Source organism: Cloeon dipterum, chromosome X (assembly GCF_949628265.1).
Source record: "Cloeon dipterum chromosome X, ieCloDipt1.1, whole genome shotgun sequence".
Lineage (NCBI taxonomy): Eukaryota > Metazoa > Arthropoda > Insecta > Ephemeroptera > Baetidae > Cloeon > Cloeon dipterum.
In genome coordinates this window covers 5,875,688-5,894,653 of record NC_088790.1, presented here as the reverse complement: position 1 = coordinate 5,894,653, position 18,966 = coordinate 5,875,688, and the positions used below count along the sequence as shown (strand labels likewise).

At 40.0% G+C, this 18,966-nt stretch overlaps 5 protein-coding genes across 5 annotated transcripts; 3 read left to right on the top strand and 2 right to left on the bottom strand.

Moving 5' to 3' along the window:
- The first annotated feature begins 226 nt into the window (after positions 1-226).
- SsRbeta (signal sequence receptor beta) lies at positions 227-1,576 on the top strand. The gene is made up of 4 exons (XM_065492281.1): positions 227-570; positions 761-910; positions 981-1,064; positions 1,244-1,576. Exons 1-4 carry the CDS (start codon positions 346-348, stop codon positions 1,364-1,366), a joined length of 582 nt encoding a protein of 193 aa, XP_065348353.1. The 5' UTR covers positions 227-345; the 3' UTR covers positions 1,367-1,576.
- Mfe2 (peroxisomal Multifunctional enzyme type 2) lies at positions 1,567-4,683 on the bottom strand. Its single transcript, XM_065492259.1, has 11 exons — positions 4,524-4,683; positions 4,318-4,455; positions 4,112-4,257; positions 3,772-4,051; positions 3,344-3,709; positions 3,137-3,291; positions 2,957-3,080; positions 2,453-2,802; positions 2,244-2,361; positions 2,008-2,190; positions 1,567-1,954 (listed from the first exon to the last, which is right to left on the bottom strand). The coding sequence occupies exons 1-11, from the start codon at positions 4,579-4,581 to the stop codon at positions 1,743-1,745; spliced, it is 2,130 nt and encodes a 709-aa protein (XP_065348331.1). The 5' UTR covers positions 4,582-4,683; the 3' UTR covers positions 1,567-1,742.
- An 18-nt stretch (positions 4,684-4,701) lies between these two features.
- On the top strand, positions 4,702-8,158 carry LOC135944974 (CDK5 regulatory subunit-associated protein 3). Its single transcript, XM_065492261.1, has 7 exons — positions 4,702-4,804; positions 4,858-5,026; positions 5,245-5,756; positions 5,840-6,175; positions 7,320-7,477; positions 7,605-7,776; positions 7,843-8,158. The coding sequence occupies exons 1-7, from the start codon at positions 4,799-4,801 to the stop codon at positions 7,918-7,920; spliced, it is 1,431 nt and encodes a 476-aa protein (XP_065348333.1). The 5' UTR covers positions 4,702-4,798; the 3' UTR covers positions 7,921-8,158.
- On the bottom strand, positions 7,500-14,094 carry LOC135944990 (basic phospholipase A2). The gene is made up of 3 exons (XM_065492285.1): positions 13,882-14,094; positions 8,544-8,900; positions 7,500-8,073 (listed from the first exon to the last, which is right to left on the bottom strand). The coding sequence occupies exons 1-3, from the start codon at positions 13,955-13,957 to the stop codon at positions 7,910-7,912; spliced, it is 597 nt and encodes a 198-aa protein (XP_065348357.1). The 5' UTR covers positions 13,958-14,094; the 3' UTR covers positions 7,500-7,909.
- A 2,964-nt stretch (positions 14,095-17,058) lies between these two features.
- On the top strand, positions 17,059-18,746 carry LOC135944977 (acyl-coenzyme A diphosphatase NUDT19-like). Its single transcript, XM_065492269.1, has 5 exons — positions 17,059-17,077; positions 17,159-17,446; positions 17,501-17,886; positions 17,943-18,150; positions 18,232-18,746. Exons 2-5 carry the CDS (start codon positions 17,182-17,184, stop codon positions 18,375-18,377), a joined length of 1,005 nt encoding a protein of 334 aa, XP_065348341.1. The 5' UTR covers positions 17,059-17,077; positions 17,159-17,181; the 3' UTR covers positions 18,378-18,746.
- The last annotated feature ends 220 nt before the right edge of the window (positions 18,747-18,966 follow it).

Sequence of the window (18,966 nt, the reverse complement as noted above, 5' to 3'; positions counted from 1 at the left end):
AAACTCGAATGAGTGTGCTTCCATAGTACTAGGAGAAATGTGCGTACTACGACGGCAATAAAAAGTGGCGGGGAGGGGTGCTGTCTGGTTCTAGTCGTAGTATGTAGTACAACCCTTTCACACACATAGAGATTTTATTTGGTTGGTACATAATATTTTTCGGCTGCGCTGATTGACTCTGGCTAGTTTTCCCTCACAGTTAACAGTTACAGTTGGCAAGAGTGCCTCCAACAACACACCCCAGCTGCACGCCGTGTCGCGTTGGCAACAGATCAGTGGTGGGCCGGCGAGTGGAAATTGAATCGTGGGCTCATTTGTCTTGAATTAAGCCTGCTTCTGAGAGACATGGGCCGTTGGTGGTTATTGGCTTTGGCCTGTATGGCCGTGGCGACCGTCCGGGCTGAAGAAGAGGAGGCCTCGGCACGTCTGCTCGCCTCGAAGCACATTTTGAACCGCTACCTGGTCGAGGACATGGACCTGGTGGTCAAGTACACCTTGTACAACGTCGGCCAGACGGCTGCCCTCGATGTACATCTCGACGACTTTTCCTTCCCTGAGGAAATGTTCAAGGTGCCGTATTTTCAAAATGGTTTTTCGATATTTTTAGTCACGTTTTTGCGCATCCATATGTGCAGGGGGTTTGGCTGCTGTAGGGTAACACACAACCGCTTGCTAATTTTTTATTTTGGATTTTCTTAAATTTTTACTCTGAGAAAATACAAAAGAAGCCATGAAGTAACCATAAAAACTTTTCTTTCAGGTCGTTGGAGGTCAGTTGCACGTGAAACTTGACAGGGTTCCACCTCAGGCTAATGTTAGCCACACCGTAGTGTTGCGTCCCACTCGATTTGGCTACTTCAATTTCACCGCTGCTGAGGTCAGATACAAGACCTCCGAGGATGCATCTCAGGTATTTATGATTTAATTAATTCTGTTGCACTTTCTGGCAAATCAAGCTAAACAAAAATTTTAATTTGCAGATTCAGGTGGCTGTTACTAGTGAACCAGGAGAGGGGGCTATTGTTGCTTTCAAAGACTACGACAGAAAGTTCTCTCCTCATGTGGTAAGTTATTAATTATCAAAAAATTATTCCATAAGTATTGTTTTACCACTATCACAACAAACTGAATGAAAGTAATGATATGCAATGGTACTTGTTAAAACAAATTGGAACTAAATTCAAATTTCTTTTTAGTTTTAGTTAAATTGAAAGAAGTTTTCATAATGTGTATTTTATTTCAGTTGGACTGGGGTGCATTCGCAATAATGACTCTGCCCTCCCTTGGAATTCCTTTCATTCTGTGGTTCTCAAGCAAGTCAAAGTATGAGGCTCTGGCCAAGGGAAAGAGAAGACGGGACGAGTGAATCTTTCAATAAACTATAATTGTTTTGTCTTATTATAAAAAATTTCTTTGTCATTTTTAAAAGTCACATCTCCATGATAATTGAGCCCATCGAACATTTCACAATATTTATAAGTAGTTCGCCTGTCCCAACGCTCAAAACTTTTGTTGCTGAACTTATTGTTGATTTATGTGAACCCTTTTGATAATTAAAAAAGACGGTTAAAAAGTACCCAATTTTTTATTCGATGGTACAAAAATAAAATCCTTAGGAATGATCACAAAATTAACAAAATGCGAATCAATATAAAATAACAATAACAGTTCTAGGCAGGCAAAAGTGCCGAGTCGAAATGGAACTGGCATTTTTTAACCTGGATGTCAGCAACAAGGGTAGCTTACAGCTTTGATTCCAGAGTCAAGAGGCCTTTGAGCTTTTGCGTGAGCATGACGTTGCCCTTGACTTTGAGTTTTCCCTTCATGAACGCAGCCTGGGGGTTGAGTTTGCCCTGAGCCATCTCCACCATGTCGCTGTCCTCCATTGTGATGATGCAGTCAGCCTTTCCTTGACCCTCGCCAGCAATCACCTTGCCCTGCTTCAGGTCCAGAGCTGAAAATGGTGTAAAAAAGTTACAAAGAATCCGAGTGGGCTGTTCAGCTTACTCCATTTTCCGGCCTCCTTGCCACCCTTGGTGATGATGTACAGGAAGACAGCGTTGACCTTCTTGGCAGTGGCAGGGTCGGCATCCACTCGCTGTTTGATCTGGTCGAAAATGGCAGCGCTGCCCAGGCCTGAGGCTGAGGTTTGTCTGATTCTCATGTTGTCCACCATGTCAACATACGCGCCTACAACTCAAATTCAGATATTCCGCTCTCCACTGAGACTTGATAGCAATTACTTCCAATCACGACGTTGTTGCTCTCGACACACTTGGTCTGGAAATGAATCCTAGATCCCTCTTGCCACATGTCTGTCTGCAGAGTCTCACCAGGGAAAACTGGCTTGGTGAACCTCACCTATTGTCGAAACGAAATAATTAGGCTGCTTGTTTATCTTATCTCTCGCAGCGGAGATTGAGTGCACGCGGTCCAAAATAATCTAGTTTACCTTCAGAGCCTTGAAGAGGCGAGGGTCACTGTTTGCGTACTGCCTCAAAACATGCCTGACCGCAAAGCCGAGAGAGCAGAGTCCGTGCAGAGGGGGTTTCGCAAAGCCTCCGATGGCCGCGAAATCGGGGTCGATGTGCAGGGGGTTCAGGTCTCCAGTCAATCTATACACGGCGGCCTGCTGCGGGTTGGTCATTTGTCTGATGGTCGCGTCCGGCTTCCTCTTGGGCACTTCCACCGCGTTGATGGCGCGCGGAGAGGTGCGGCGGCCGCCGAAATTGCCAGCCCCGACAAAGAAGGAGGTGATCTGGCTAAAAGCGACTTTGGTGCCATTCTGGTCATAGGATTCAACTGAAAATTTCCATAAACAAATAAGAGTGCTTCTGATAAAGTGCTGGACTCTGTCGCCATGCCAGAGCAAATTGATAATGAGCAAGGTGACATGGCCAAAGTCCACTATGCGTGTTATTTTACATAATCAGCAAGTGATAAAAGAGATTCCTACCGTCCACAATCACAACAGCCCCAGATCCTTTGTCAAGAACGTCAGCAACCTTGCACCTCACCTCTAAAGGTCCATTTGTGGCCGGTTGCTCGAATATTTCTAGGTATTGTTCTCCATGGAGCAACTAATGCGATTGATAATTAATATTAAATTAAATAATAATAAATAAACTGCTTATACATTTGCAAGGCTGATATCTTCTCCAGGTATAGCTTTCAAAATTATGTCGCTCTCCATCAAGGCCACCAGACCGGTGTTAATCCAAAAGGCAGGCAGGGCACAGAAATTTTCATGGCTTTCATACAGCAGGTGAAGATCCGAAATGGGAGTTCCAACTGGAAGTTAATAATCAAAACTTGAAGCAATAAAACAAAAATCAAGTTTAACCAGCTAAGGCGTAGAGAATGACATCTTTATCGGTGATTTGGAACGTTTTGCTGATCTCATCCTCTTTAGGTCCATCCCTCACAGCTTCCAGGACGTTCAGCAGCTCTCCAGAAGCTTCCTGAATGCTCTCCCTGTACTTGGCAGTGGACATGTCAGTCACGTCTGTCCACCGGTCACGCACATCCTCAATGGAAACAGCATCACCGATCCTCTTGCGCAACACAGATCCCTGTGAGGTGACGATGTAGCTCTTTCCAGCCCAACCAGCAGCACTCTCGATTATAGCGCCATTGTCGGTGTTGTCTTCGTGGCACAGCCAGGCCACAACCGGCGCGATCAGCTCTGGCTTCAGTTCAGCGAAAAACTCTGTTTGAATAAAAAAATAAAAAAAAAAATAGAGCAAAAAACTGACTGTAGTTCTCTCTCACCAGGCGGCAAAATGTCCTCAGTGAGTCTGGAGGCAGCAGTGGGAACGATGACGTTGCAGTGGATGTTGCCCTTGGCGCCTTCGATGGCCAGTGTGTTGCTCAGCCCGACGAGCCCCATTTTAGCTGCGCTGTAGTTAGCTTGGCCAAAGTTGCCGAGGAGGCCAGAGTTTGAGGCGGTCATCACGATGCGTCCGTAGCCCTGCTTCTTGAAGTGCGGCCACGCAGCCTGGGTCGTTTTGAACGCGCCTCGCAAATGGACAGCGTGCACCAGATCCCAGTCCTAAAAATTAATTAAAAAAAATTTCTAATTGATCAAGGACTCGCATTATTATTTGTATACCTGATCGGAAATGCGGGCGAAACTCTTGTCCCGCAAAATACCTGCATTGTTGATCAAAATGTCGATTCTTCCAAAGGCAGAGACGGCAGTCTCGACAATTTTGTGGCCATCCTCTACGGAGTTGTAGTCTGCAACTGCAGTACCATCTGAAAATTAAATTAAATTTAAATCATAGAAATTTCTCAGAGAAAAATAAACCATCATACTCTTGGATCTGATTTCTTGCACAACTTTGTCAGCGGCCTGGCTGCTTTTGCCGCCTCCATCCCTGGCTCCACCAAGATCATTGACGACCACTTTTGCTCCTCTCTCCGCAAGCAGAAGGGCGTATGCACGACCGAGTCCTGTGACGCAAGCGAGATTGGGTGTTAAAATAAATGCCCTCTAGCTGAATTGAATTCTGCGGTCTCACCAGCCCCGGCTCCTGTGACCACGGCAACTCGGCCCTGGAAATTGAGCAGCTGCGCCATTGTGAGAGCGACCAAACAGGAATGACTTGCACCTGCACAGTACTCCTTATTTCTTTTCCCTCGGAGCCTCGGAGCCTCTGACCGCGGCACCGATAGCACCAGCACGCATGAAATCGAGTGGGGACCTGTTGTGATAAGCTCTGTCAGCTGTCAGAATCGCCAACCTAACTTTTCGTACCAGCTGTTGTTGCTGTTGACGTCCACACGAAAACAAATAATGCAGGTGAGTGCGTGGTTCTTCACAGATTTTCTCGATTTTCATGCGATTTTCGACAGGACCTCCCAATTGAAATCAACGCAGGGAAACTGCTTGAGTGGCTGATCAGTCGGCACCATTGCAAAAGGGACTGGAGTGACAGACTGGCAGATGTCAGGGCGAAAATTAGTGCCGCGCTGCAGGACATGCCGCAACATGATGGACTTGTGAAACTGCTTGATGGATCTTGTAATTTAATTTGCTTTTTACTGGACGATTTTTATTGAAACATTGATTTAATTTATAGTTTAATAGAGTTTACATTGTAACGAGTATAATTGTAATCACTCGAAGCAATAGTTGTTACTCTTCTGTTTGAATAATTTATGTACGTGTTGATTTCGTCAAATGCCAATTAATCAATGCAACGTTATAACATGAGTTAAATTATCTATTTTTGGTTCCAGATCTAGACTATTGGGGCTGTAAAGGAGTAATCGACGTTTTGAGGGAAACTGAAAAGGACTCAAAAAATTTTCTCGGCCAGTACGGCTCTCGGAGAATGAAGGACTGGCAGGAAATTGTTAAAAGCTATGAAAAAGACAACCTGTTTTTGGCGGAAGCAGCGCACCGACTTGCAAGAAACGTGAATTTTGAAGTGCCCTACAACAAGAAGCTGGCTGCCAAGGCCCTGCAGATGCAGGATGAGGCTGATCGCAGAGAGGCTGACTCTATCAAAGCGGCTGCCAGTCTTCGAGCTGAATACGCAACCCAGTGTAAAGCGCTGGGCGTTCCGGGCAACCATTTGAAGCAAGAGTTAATCCAGCTGTCCAGCCAACTGCCTGAACTGCTGAGCAAAGCAGCCCTGTTGGCCGCTGACACCCTTCCAGCGCAGAAACACTACGAGCAAACAGCAGCCGTCATGCTCGACGCCGAGATTAAGGTCCAGACTCCCCTCCTGGCAAAATTGGCACAAAAGGTGTGTATTTAAGGATTTAATACCATATAAAATTCTGAAACCTTTTCCATGAGCTTATGGGATGAATTTTTGCTTGCTTGCAGGGGGATTTAACCGTTTATGAGTGGAAAAATGGACAGCCTCCAGTTAAAATCGAGCAGGAAGAGATTAAATTCGAAATCAAAGAAGAAGACACAGTAGATGAGATTGACTTTGGTGACGAGGTTGATTTTGGTGACGGCGAAATTGATTTTGGCATTGAGGTGGCTGACAGTGGCGTCGAAAATGGCGTTATTGAAGAAATTAAAACGCCAGAAGAGCCTGCCGCCTCCACTGAGGATGGTGTCGCCAGAGGAAAGGATGCTCTCAGCGTCCTAGATTTTCCTGACACGAGAAACCAGGTTCTTGACGAACTTACGGAATTAGAAGCGTTTCTGCAGGTACAAATTATTATAGGGAAACTGAAGCTATCACGTGGATTTTATTTTTATCAAAAGTTAAATTTAGAGAATAAGTAAATTTAAAAAACATTCTTTCACACTCTGCAACGGCCTAAGGAGAATAGAGACTAGGAGGCGACATTCGGTATCAGAGCTGATACCCTACTATATGCACGCCAGCTTTATTTGCACGGTGCTAGTATGTTGCTAAGCAACGCGACTGATTCCTAGTAAACAATCAGTCTAACAATGGGTCGCAATATCGTAAATAAAGCTGGCGTGCATATAGTAGGGTATCAGCTCTGATACCGAATGTCGCCTCCTAGTCTCTACTCTCCTTACAATGGCCTTATTAATTCGGATTTGTTTTATTTTATTATTGAGAAATTCCATTTCCAAACTAAAAAAAACATGAATTTTGTATCGCAATTTGCAAAAAAAAATACCTTAGACTCCAAACTGCGGGTTTTAACCATCAGAATCGCAAAAACTTCAAATCGTCACATTGGTCTCGACTTCATGCTTGCTCAGGGCAGGGTTAACCATCCAAAACTCGCACTAATTTACCACCTTATTTCAATATTAAAATAATATAATTTTTTAATAAAATTAAAGGAAAAAATTTCAGCGTTTTTAAATTTTAATTTTTTAAAGAGGGTTGAAATATAGAAATTTTTGAGTGGAGGATAAAAGCACCTCTTAGTTGTTCAGGGGAGGTCGAGATAAGTTTAATGGTGTACAGTTTTGCAACTCTGGTTCTGAAGTTGCCAATATTTTTCGCAAGAAATGATATTTTGAAATATATTCCAATTTTTTTCGAATTTATGGGGGCAATTTCTTTAAAACTGAAGAAACAACGCCACTCTGAAATTTTTTTATTTCCGGGGACAACTTCATTTTAATTTTTTTATTGGACACTTGAAATAACAGAAATGACCTTGACCCAGGGCAAGTTAAGTTTAATCTGGCTCGGCGAGAGGAATCCAAAACACGCCTTATTTTTTAAATTGCGCCACAGAAAGATGAGATGCTGAAATCTCATAATTTCCAAAAACTGTCCCAAATTTCTTTAAGTTTGCTGGTACTTCATCATATTGTGTCCTCCTACCATAATATTTCGTTTAAAATAAAATTAAAACCCCAGGCGAGACTGACTCAGGGCGAAGGAGTGGTTGGGCTCACTCAAATCGAAGGTCTCTCTGAAAGCACCTTAACAAAGATGATTGGATCTGTAGCAGCGATGAAAGACGCCATCACGGAGAAGAAAACGCAACATTTGCACAATATCAAACACTCCATCAGGTGAGAAAATAGAAAACGCGTCTTTCTGTATTTTAAATAGAAAACATTTTATACAAAAATACTGCTTGGTATGTACAAACTCCTCTTTGGCACATGAGGTTTTCAACTGCACTAACTCTATGTTCAGGTACGCAGACCAGTTAGCTGAGCAACTGAGCCAGAAATTGTCTCTGGAGGCGAGAATGCAGGCACGTGCCACGCTGGCGGCCGAGCAGCGCAGCGAGGCTGTGGCAGAAGCCGCCCGTCTGGGCCCGGCCACGCAGACACTGATCCAGCAAACGCGTCGGCTGCAATCTCAGGTAAGGGCGGCACCACTCACTTGTGGCGAGGTGAATCGATTCCACGCTAACTGACTGTCGGCGCAGGTGGAAGGCGAGCTGAGCAAAAAGTACTCGGGGCGTCCGGTGATGCTGACGGGAGGTGCGGGGGTGCTCACAGCATGAACACATTCTGCAGAAGGCGCAGCGGCGACGAGTGGCACAGTGCTTTCGTCCGAGGACACGGGTACTGCCTCAGGCAGAGGGACAGCTGCCGGTCGCACTCGCACAGCATCTGCGCGCACGAACCTCCTCCGCCCCACTCCCCATGCTCGACCGCTGTGAAAATTCATTATTGTCATTATTTTGTTGAATCGTGCATCTTCTACCATATAAATTTGTTACCTATTTTTAAAAACTAAAATCGTCATTTTTATCATTCACTAAAAAACGATCATTAATAATATTGCTAAGAAGGGCTGTAAAACAAAAACGTTTAATTCTTTTTCTTTTTCGTAATATAGATGGTTCGTGAGCTGAATTAGACGGTTTATTGACACCCAATTCAGACAAATTTACACGTTAGTGTAGTAAAATGGTGATAATTAAAGATAATATTTTACAATTTTGATAAAAATGTCAATTTCTTTTTTGCATTCAATTTTTGCTTCAATTGAACATACAAAAACCACTAATATTTTATTTGAAGAAATTAAATTTGATTATTATTTTACTTTATGCAGCCAAAAAATAACAAATAAAGAATAAACGCCTTTTTTAATATTAATTGTTTCCAAAAGTACACTCACCACATAAGGGCTGGCGACCTGAGAGACACTTCCAGTAATACGGAATGAAGTACTCGAGAAACATGGGGCAGTTGGCCGACTGATAGCACCAGTCGTGTATTTTGCAGCACCTGTCGATGCCGTCCGTTGGTAAGCCGGAACCCAGGAAGCCGCAGTAGCAGCCGTAGCCCTTGTAACTCAGCGGATCGCATCCTGTGGCGCATGAGACCATGTTGTACAGGTGCACCACGTGCCGCTTGGACCGCCGACTCTTCTCCGGAGGGTGGTTGCTCTGGTGTGATCCCCACGGGTCATGGCTGTATCCCATGGCAAGTTCCGCACTTTTTGGTTCATCTGGAACTTGTACATCTGTAGAATCTGCAAATTTACAAAATATTTAAATTATTTTACGTTTGATTCGTTTGGTTGAGGGACATTATTTATCGAAGCAACATAAATTTAAATTAAACGGGTTAGCAGTAAAGCCCTAAAATCAGAATTCGGCTCTCTGATTTAAGGTTTGAGACTCGCTTTGAGGTCCTTTTTATTCTGAATTATTTACTGTGCAAGAAGATAAAATTATTTGTACCCCTCTATAATTAAATATAGCGAATTAAGCCAGGCGTATAATCCATACAATAGAAGTGCGGTGTTCTATCCTTTCCAATGAATTCCTTCGACAGATCCTTTCAAAAAGGAAAATAACAATTGGATGCCGTAATATAATTGCACTCTTGAAAGAGGATTACAAGAATTTAGTTTGATGAGAGTGCCCGAAATGCAACCGGAGCAGTGCATGCATGCTGTGAAGTAAGAGGTTGCTGCGAGGCGAGTTAAAACACTTGCAATTTCCTCTTTGCAAACATACGGTCTTAATTTCACTTCCTTAATTAAACAAGATGCACGTGCGTTGCATCCTTTCTCTTGAATAAGTTTTGGCCACGAGATAACATGTTTATCGCAAAATCAACTTAAACTCATTTCCTCTTATCTGCCTCCAATATTTATTTCTTAATATTTTGGCTAACTTGTATTGCGTGGCACATTTTAATAGTTGTCATATAAATGTAATGGCTGTAAATTTTTGGCTTTTTTTAGCGAAAAAGACTATTTTTAACCGTACAAATTAGATAGTTTTGCGAGAGTCTTTTCAACCCAATTAACAAAATCCAAATTTGCATCCAAAATTCAAGATATTCGTTAAAGAGAATTGTATTTTTATCAAATGGAAAAATGCAATGTTGAATAAAAATGTTTGATCTTTAATGTTTCGTCTAAACTGAAATATTGTAAAAATGAAATAAAACGAAGGGTGATTTTCTTTCTCTTTTGAGAAAGAATTGAAACCTTTTCCAATCATACCAGAACCTGAAATTATTGCAATACCACCAAACGAATACGACGGTTTGAAACGCGCCTTTTAGCCGGGTTTGGCAGTTTTGGATGGTTTTAGATAATTTTCAGTATGCCTCAGATGGCTTAAAATTCCATAACTCGTGCTGATTTGATGGTTCCGCAGCGATTGGAAGCTCAGAAAAAATTGTCGATCGTCTAAATTTTACATCACGTGTGTAAACCGTAGATTATCACTTGGTTTCCATGGCTGCAGTTTCGTTTACAAGAAATATAGTTAATTTGAGTTTTTCAATATTGGCAAGTCGAAAATGTGTCTCTTACTTAAATTTCATTTTAAATTTTCTCTATTTGAATTTTTTCACCGATTTTTCTTAGTTTGATTTTTATTAAATGAGATCTAAAATAGAGAATTACAATATCCCATAGTTATAATTTTGCCTTTTGTCCTTCTAACACTTAACTAATAAACTGACATGGAATCTGGTTTAAAAAATCAAGCTTATTATAATTTTAATAAAACTGTAAAAACCAGCTCTCGCTCTATAGACTCGATACACCTGATCTATATATTATTGAGAGAAAATTATACGTTTTCCCTCGATTATTATTAATAATTTTGACGCATCATTCATCCTCAATCAACAATTAGAAATTCAAGCGATTAGCAACTCAATGTTTGATCGCAATAATAGAGCGTGTCTGAGTATTAGTTGTAATATGGAAATGAATAAATCGTTGGAAAGGAGCTCTCCCCATAGCAGGTCGTCTTCAAATCCGAACGCGCAGCATGATGGCAAAGAAAGTTGGCGGTCGGTTAAACTACTACACACCGAGCAATATTTTAAAAAGGCTCGAGGTGTAATACACTCGCTTGGACGACTTTTGTTCACATAAACTTGAATTTAGCGAGAGCGCGCGCGGTCGCACTCCGAACGAAAGTGATTATAAAAGCATATAGTTCGGTCCGACCGACAGCAGCTAGAATTTTTATGAGTCTCGTTATCGGTGAAAATGTGGGACAAACTAATTACCCGTGCAAAAAGCAGAACGATCAATGGCTGGCTAGAGATGCAAATCGGCGCTTAACTAGTTTATCCTATCGTGCAGGCACCTGCACCTCCGATCTGTGCGAAAAGCAGGTGAACCTCTCGATATATCCAATCTCATTGCGCAGCCAGCGCCTTTCTTTGACCAGATGAAATATATTTACAGTTATCGGCGCGGAGACTTGAATGAATGGGTTCCATTGAAATGCGACACTGGACTTGAAATGTGCAAGTTTTGATCTCTCCGCGATTCGTGTCACTTTATTTGGAAGCAGCGGCGCGATCCGAGTGTCTGCTGCTTTTATAGATTTCGCGGCACTAGAGCGGAAAGAAAATACGAAATAAAATCACGGTGGCCGAAGCAAAATTGCCTTCTCATCTCTTCTGGATGGACACCTGCGAGAGCAACAAATAAGCGTAAAGGCGAATGCTCGGAAACAAAGTAAAGCCATCAAGTTCATTTGCGGGGAATGGCGAATTAAGCAAGACGAGAGGAGCAAAAGAGTTCGTTGGCAGTGAAATTTCACGAGTGGACGAGTGTGAAAAATAGCCACTCAAAGACATCTGCTTGCCAAATAAAAATTTTCACGATTCACGATTATTTGCGTTTTTTAAGTTTTTAGATTTTTCTTTAATACACGTGTTGATGCTTCGTTCACAAATTTATTTAATTTAAAACAATTTCGTTGTCATACAATTTTAATGGAACAAACGTAACCTTTTTTATTGGCTACGTGTTTTGGAAAATGCTACAAAAATTTAACCCTTAACCTAAAATATTCTCTGAAAATTGGGAATCATAAAAAGCTGCACATGTTGGCGTTTAAATTTCTGAGTAAATCAAGCGGCGAGCGCTGCGTCCTTATTGAAAATCGTGATTAATTTCTCTCCAGAAAGGAGATTTTCCTATAATTCGCATCCGGATGGCTAGATCGCGACAGAGGAATCAAAATCAAACAAAACGTTGAATTTTTCGATAAATTTTATAAATTCAGAAATTAAACTGTAATTTGCGTATGGTCTTAATTTGATTATTGCCCACTGTTGAGATCATTATTCAAACTAAAAATTTGATTAACTGCTAAATGCAGCACAAAATTTGAACGCATTGTCCTTATCAACCCACTTTTAATATTTTTGGCAAAAAGTTACAAGGAAGTGAATTTTCTCAAACCAAAATGTTGACATTTTAATGCTTACTTTCGTGCCCTCAGTAAATATTTCGGAGAAGAGCGTAGGAATTTCGCCAGCAAGCGTGTCGGCCGACGCTTTGCTATATTTCCACTCTAATTAAAAGCGAAATTCACGCTCCGATGATTTATTAGTCGTCAGCTAGAATGCGATGGGAGCGCGACAGCTGGTTCTCCTTTTTTTCCAAGACAACATAAATTTCTCGTTCTGCGTTCCTTGCACCGTGTGCATATATGCACAACAAAATAGCAGAGTAAGAAATAAAGAAATGCCACCGCTTCTCTAATTTCACTCTTCAAGAGAGGAAAAGAATTTTTCGGCAGATGCGATGGGAATTTTCTTTATTGTGTTGGCCGCGAATTAAAATTGCAAGTGCGCGCACGTGTGCCGTGTGCCAGCTAATTAAACTTTAGCATTCAGCAAACTTTCCTCCCGCTCGCGAATCCGCGTTATCACGGTCATTATATCTATCAATTTGGATGGAAAGTAAAGTGACTTTGACATTCGAGGATTAAATTATAAAATTTTTATTTTATCCTGCTGACCCGAAATCGCTCCAGAAATAACATGGTGCGAAAAAGAGAAAATTTGGATCAGTCGTGACATTTTCGCGTGAACGTTCGGTATAAATTTTATTAAGCACGCACGAGCTTTGTTGCACTTAAAACACAGAAAAAAATCGAGGCGCACATCGCTTCAGGACACGCAGCATAAACATTAGCACCCGCGATAAATTAAGAAACAACTCAACGGAAAACGACATCGGGAACACTTTCCACGAGAGAGCAATTTCAAATGAGTCACATTAATGGAGAGAGAAAATAACATAAAATTTTTAATCATTGCTTTTGGTGGTAGCGAAATTTATATATGTCGGTTTACAAATCGAGTTTATTGCAATGAGACGGCAGTCTTTTATGTTCAATCAAATATTATAGTTAATAAGATTTTGAAAAGTAGCTGGTTAGATTTACAAGGAAGCCCAGCGGTTCAACCATCCTTATCTGAACAAATATTTTTAGAAGTCTATTTAAAAATCAATCACGATGATTTTTAATTTATAGATTGTTTGACGAGACCAATCGATGTGTATAATTATGTACTGTGGAAAAAACCTAATTTTTAATGGTGACTTAAAGCAATTGACACGTTTTAAAATTTGTTATAATTTCGATACTTATTTCCACACCTTCTTATTACTGAGCAAAATAAAATAGTTAATTTTTCAAAAATTAACATGGAAATATTATGGCATGATAAGGTTTACTCCATATCTCACCTATGTTGCTAGTCGTTATTTTCTTCTAATTTCTTGAAAGTCTACATGCCTGATGAAAAAACTTTTAATTTATTTTAATATACAAAGCGATCAGTGTATGTTTTTCTGTCGACCATATCATCTAAATGTAAAGCAAAGCACGTGTGTGAACCATTTAAGCAAGTTGATTTGCTACAACCACGCAATCAATTTTTATCTGAAAAGGAAACTAAAAAAAGGCATTAAATGGTTACACCCTGAAATATTTGCTGTGCAAAAAATTGTTGAGATACAGTCATGTCATGAAAATTTCTCCCGTTTAAAAAGATCGATATTTTTAATTCCTTTAAACTTCATTAAAAAGAAAAATCATATGTGGGGAGAATAAAATCCTACTAATCTTACAATGGCTTTCCCACAAGCAAAAAATCAGGCATGGAAGGTAATCAAGTCGAAAAATTGAGAACATTTGAAGAAATTTTAAAAATCAAGTAGATAATATTGCTACCGTTTTGTTTGAGGGCTGTGGAGCTGAAAGCAGTCACGAGCACGAGGAGAGCGAGCATTCCTGCGTGGAGGCACATCGCGCCGACAACTGGCTCAATAATCTCGCGCTCCGGAGGCGACCGCCGCCCCTGCACCAGCCAAGTGTACAACTGTGCACGCCGCGTCTCCGCGCTTTTGCTTTCTCCGCTCGCTCCTGAGCCTCGAGAGGTGAACGCCGTGGATCCCTCTTGCCACCCCTTCCCCACACGCCCGCCGCTGAATTCGGAATATTTGCACTAAGAAAAATAATTCCATTTTGATGCAACTGCTCATCTCATCCTCCAGAGTGTTTTCTTTTCTGTCGCAGTTCCGGGAAAGGGAAATGCATTTCTGAGTTATTGACAATTAAGTATTCATTATTGTGTGCTCGACAAGAGGCAATATCTCATAATTGCGGCATTTTGCAAGAAGGGAAATTGACGAACACGCCGCCGGGACGAGTCACACTTTTCTTGTGTCCCTCTTGTGTGCATCTCTCTCGCATCTGTCTCTTTCACTTGCGCGCGCGAGAGTGAAGATCAGACGAGATGCACTCCGCTGTGCAACTGACCCATATTTACGAAACGGGCATTTATAATCGCATCTATATAATGCCTATGAATATAATACGTGCGCATTCTCTACTATACTTGGAACTTGATTTGCGTGAAACTCAACGAATACAATGTTGTTTTTATAGCTTTTTGTAACTAGCATTCATTGGAATTTTAGTATCAATTTAACCTTAATTCACATAAATTTATGTTTCTACTTCGGAAAATAATTTTAGATGACACTCTCATACTTGTTACTTAAAACAAAATTCGCTGATTGTCAGCCTCATAATTTTCTGGCGTTTTGATTTTTTTTTTGCTACCATCCTATAAGATTTGTCAAAGGAAAACTTTCTATTATATTAATATGTTTACAATTTTTTAGTAATATAGACGTTCAAAACTCAAATTTTGGAGACTTTCAACGTAATTGAGCTTCTAGGATCAATTAAAAATCTTCAAATTGTGATCTATATATTCACAAAGTTTTTCTGATTGCAAAAGTTATTTTTTTTAAAACATTGAATGACACTAAGGGGCCCGAGTTCTGCTTTATAATTCAGCAGCAATCTTCTCAGAAAGCTGATTAAATTTATGATTTCTCGGATATTTCGCTTGAAATTTTGACTCGTAATTACCAGCAGTCTTACAACATGTAGAAAATTTTGAACTTTTAGCCTAAATAGAGCGCAATCATAATATTACTATTTTAGAAAAAAATGAAAAACCTACAACAAACTGTTAAATTTCTGAAATGAATTGCTATCTTTATAATTCCACAATGCTTTTCTGTTGGCAAATTTTAGAAAAATCACGAATGAAGCAAAGTTTAATTGAAATTTAAGTGCCACACGTTACAAGAAAAAACTCCCCTTGAAAATTTTCACGCCATAACGTGGCTTTTAATTGATTTTCATTTTTTTTTTCAACACAACAACGAGTTTCATAATGTTCATGAAAAGGCTTGTTTTTAAAACTATTTTGAGTGGGAATACCAATATTCTTACGCATTTCTGGGGTTTTCTTGTTGACGCATTTACACAGTTTATAAAAACACGCATTCTTAATTATTTTTCTCGGAGGAATTTAACATGCTGCGCTTAGCAGAACACGGCCTGCAACTTATGCTCCGCTCATCTTTTTCACGGTGTGCGATACGAACTTGTATGGCCACATCTTAGGTTTTCCCCCTGGAGGACTTTGACCGCTGATAATCACGCTGCCCAAGAAATTTTTGCGCGCGACCTTCGCTCCTCGCCACTAAATCAACGGCCGTAGACTCTAAGAGGAGAGTTATTAGCGCTCAGATGTAAATTATTCTAGCTCAATCTGGCTTGTGCCCAGCCTACAAAAAATAGACACAAGTAGTAAAACCGAGATAATTTTTTCTATGATTAAAATAATGTTGGTTTCTTTTTGCCGACCTGACAATGACACTCTCACAATTACTTGAAAAAGTTAAATTTTCAGTTTATTGGAGCACCGTTTGTTTCTCTATTTCATGCGATTTCTCTGGCACACGCAGCACAACCAAAGTTGAAACAGAAAGTCAGTAGACGTTCATATCGGGCAGGAAGGATCGGATTTGTACAATAAAAATCATGCAATGTTAGTATAACGTGACCCTTTGGTGGCTGTGTGGCTCTCTCGCCTCCTTTATAGCCAGTGACGAGCACACAATTATCATCAGCTCGCGCCTCTCATGCCTCATGCCGCGCGTTCTGGTTATTAGTGGATTATGAGTGGAATGTTAGCATTTTACTCGATCTTTATTTCTTTTAAGATGAATTCCTCTAACGATGGAAAGACTTATTAACACCAATAAACATATTTGCAGAAAATTGTTGTCATTTTATGAATTAACTAATGTTGATTTATAAATCAGTGCAAGTAAATAATTAAAAAAATATATAAATATTTGATCTTAAAGACATGTTATTGAAATTTTATTCATGAAAAATAATTATCAAACTCTTTTGTTGTAAATAATAGGAATCTATATATTGCTATGGAATCGTTGGATTTGACCACATTATATTAACAAAATTAACCAGTTTAGTTCGATGTTTAGTAACAAAATAATAAATTATTTTTGATTACGGAATTTAACCACTATAATTGGATAAAAATATGTGTTACAAAATGATATTACTCTTACAGTCTCTACAATAAAAGGACATATTATATGTATGACGGGAATAAAATACATAAGCGAAAATTTATCAGTGTGGAAAATATTTGGACCACCCTAGGCAACAAAAATTAAAACAGCCCCAATATTGAAGACTACAAAATTTTTTAACTTTAATTTTCTCTCAAAAGAGGATTTTACATATTGAAATTATTTTATTTGAAATTTACATGCTGAAGTTTTGAATACTCCCTGTTTAAGCGAATTGAATTCCTATCTTTATAATTTCTTTAACAATAAAAATTATTCACTTTTGAGAGTGTTTTTCAGACTTAACGTTTGGTCTCATTGTGCAGTCACTTCATGGACGACAGTGAGACTTTTTACGCTCGGAGCATCGACTCTCTTGCTTTTTGTAATATTTGAAGCGGCATCTATGATCGCCACCAGCAAACACATCTAACCCTTTACCTTCACACCGTACCAGACAAGCAGTAAGTAGTTTAGTTGTAAACACAGAAAATAAATCAATTGTACCGTGGCACAAGATTAAATTTTAAAATGTCGATCTACAGGCGCATTACCACATTTTTGGACCATGATTCGACGGTGGCGAGACGCGTCATCCGTCATTATTGCTGCTCGACGGAATTTCCCAAATTTCCAAAAACAACAAACTGCTCCAATCGATTATGTTGTTTTGACAGCGCAGAGGTCTTCCAAAAGCTCTTTCCTCCCTGACGGATATGTCTTCCCTGGAGGTGTCATCGAGCCCCAGAATGACAGCAGTGAGCAGTGGAGTGATTTGCTCAAAGAGCTCCAATTTAGAAATTTAAATCTTCACCTCGATGATAAAACATCAGGTTATTTTCAAATTGCGTTTGTTGAAAAAGGGTTGTAAATTATTGGTTTTTCAGGTGCCTTGAATATTTACAAAACACCAAATAAGGAGCAGCTTCCTCGCAACATTTCTCTACGCATTGCCGCGATAAGGGAGACTTTTGAGGAGTGCGGAATTTTGCTCTGCCGATTGCCGACTGAAGACAAAGTTTCTAAATTCGGGCACAACCTGATTTTGAACGAGACTGAAGTCGCAAAATTCAATTCTGATTCATCTCCCAATAAGTTTTACGAGCTGTGTGCCCAACTCAAGTGCTTTCCCGACGTCTGGTCACTTATCGAGGCGCGGAATTGGCTAACACCAGCATTTTTCAAGAAACGATTTGACACCGTCTTCTTCATTTGCTGCCTGGACCAGACGCCCCCAGTGCAAATCGACCAGGGAGAAATATCAGACTTTATGGTACCTAATATATTTTCAAACCTAATTCATTATTGTGTAATAATAAAATTTCCAAGTGGGGAACCCCTCAAGAGTACCTAGCTCTGCACAAGGCTGGAAAGCTGAATTTGCCTCCGCCACAGCTCTACGAGTTCAACGAATTCACGCAGTTTGATAGTCTGCAAGCTTTGGCGGATGCTGCCCACAAGAGGCATTTCTGCAGTGACTCGTGCTTCTTGCCAGTGCGCTTCTTGCTTAAGGACGGAGCTGTGATTATTATGCCAGGTATGTTAATATCTACTGGGAGCAATGAGCAATTATTAGACACGTTGTATTTAACTGATTCGTCTTTTTTTATGTTTTCAGGGGATTCTAATTATGTTGTTGATCCAGACGAGAAAGATGTCCAGATGAAAGATGTGACAATAGAGGATTTCCGGAAGCGGGCAGTCAAACATCACCGTTTTGAAATACTAGGGGAGGGAAGAGTCAACTTTGTCAAAAAGCTTTAAGGTGACTTTTGTATTACTATATAAGACATTACTACTGTGATAGCTAGTAATAAATGCTAATTTTTGAAAATTTATATCAATAATAAAAATTGTTTATAAAGTCTTACAACACTTTTTTCACAATAAGAGTACTACTGTAGCGTTTGCTGCTCAAGAAATACCATTATTTACTTAAACACAAATGATGCAGTGTATTTCCTGCACAATTTGAGTAAACAGTCATGAATTGCTTCTCTGGAGCTAATGCCGTTGAGTGTTTTGTCTCTTTTTCCCAAAACAAAACTACAAAATATATGCATGAATCATATTGAATTGAAATTCTGGATATCTTTGAAGCTTGACTTCTTCATTGCGCTGTACTAGTTTCGCCTTCTACCCAAAGCCCTATTTCACGAAAAGGAAACTTTTAAGAGAACATTCGAATTTTCATATTTAAAAAATTTCAATCGAATTAATAAAAAAAAAAATTACAAAGTTACTGTCAACTATTTTAAATACAAATTTCTTATCTACCTATTTCATGAGCGAGCAGTGTTTTGACCCTCAAACGCAATTGTTAAAATTAAAGAATTATCCTTATTTTTGTACC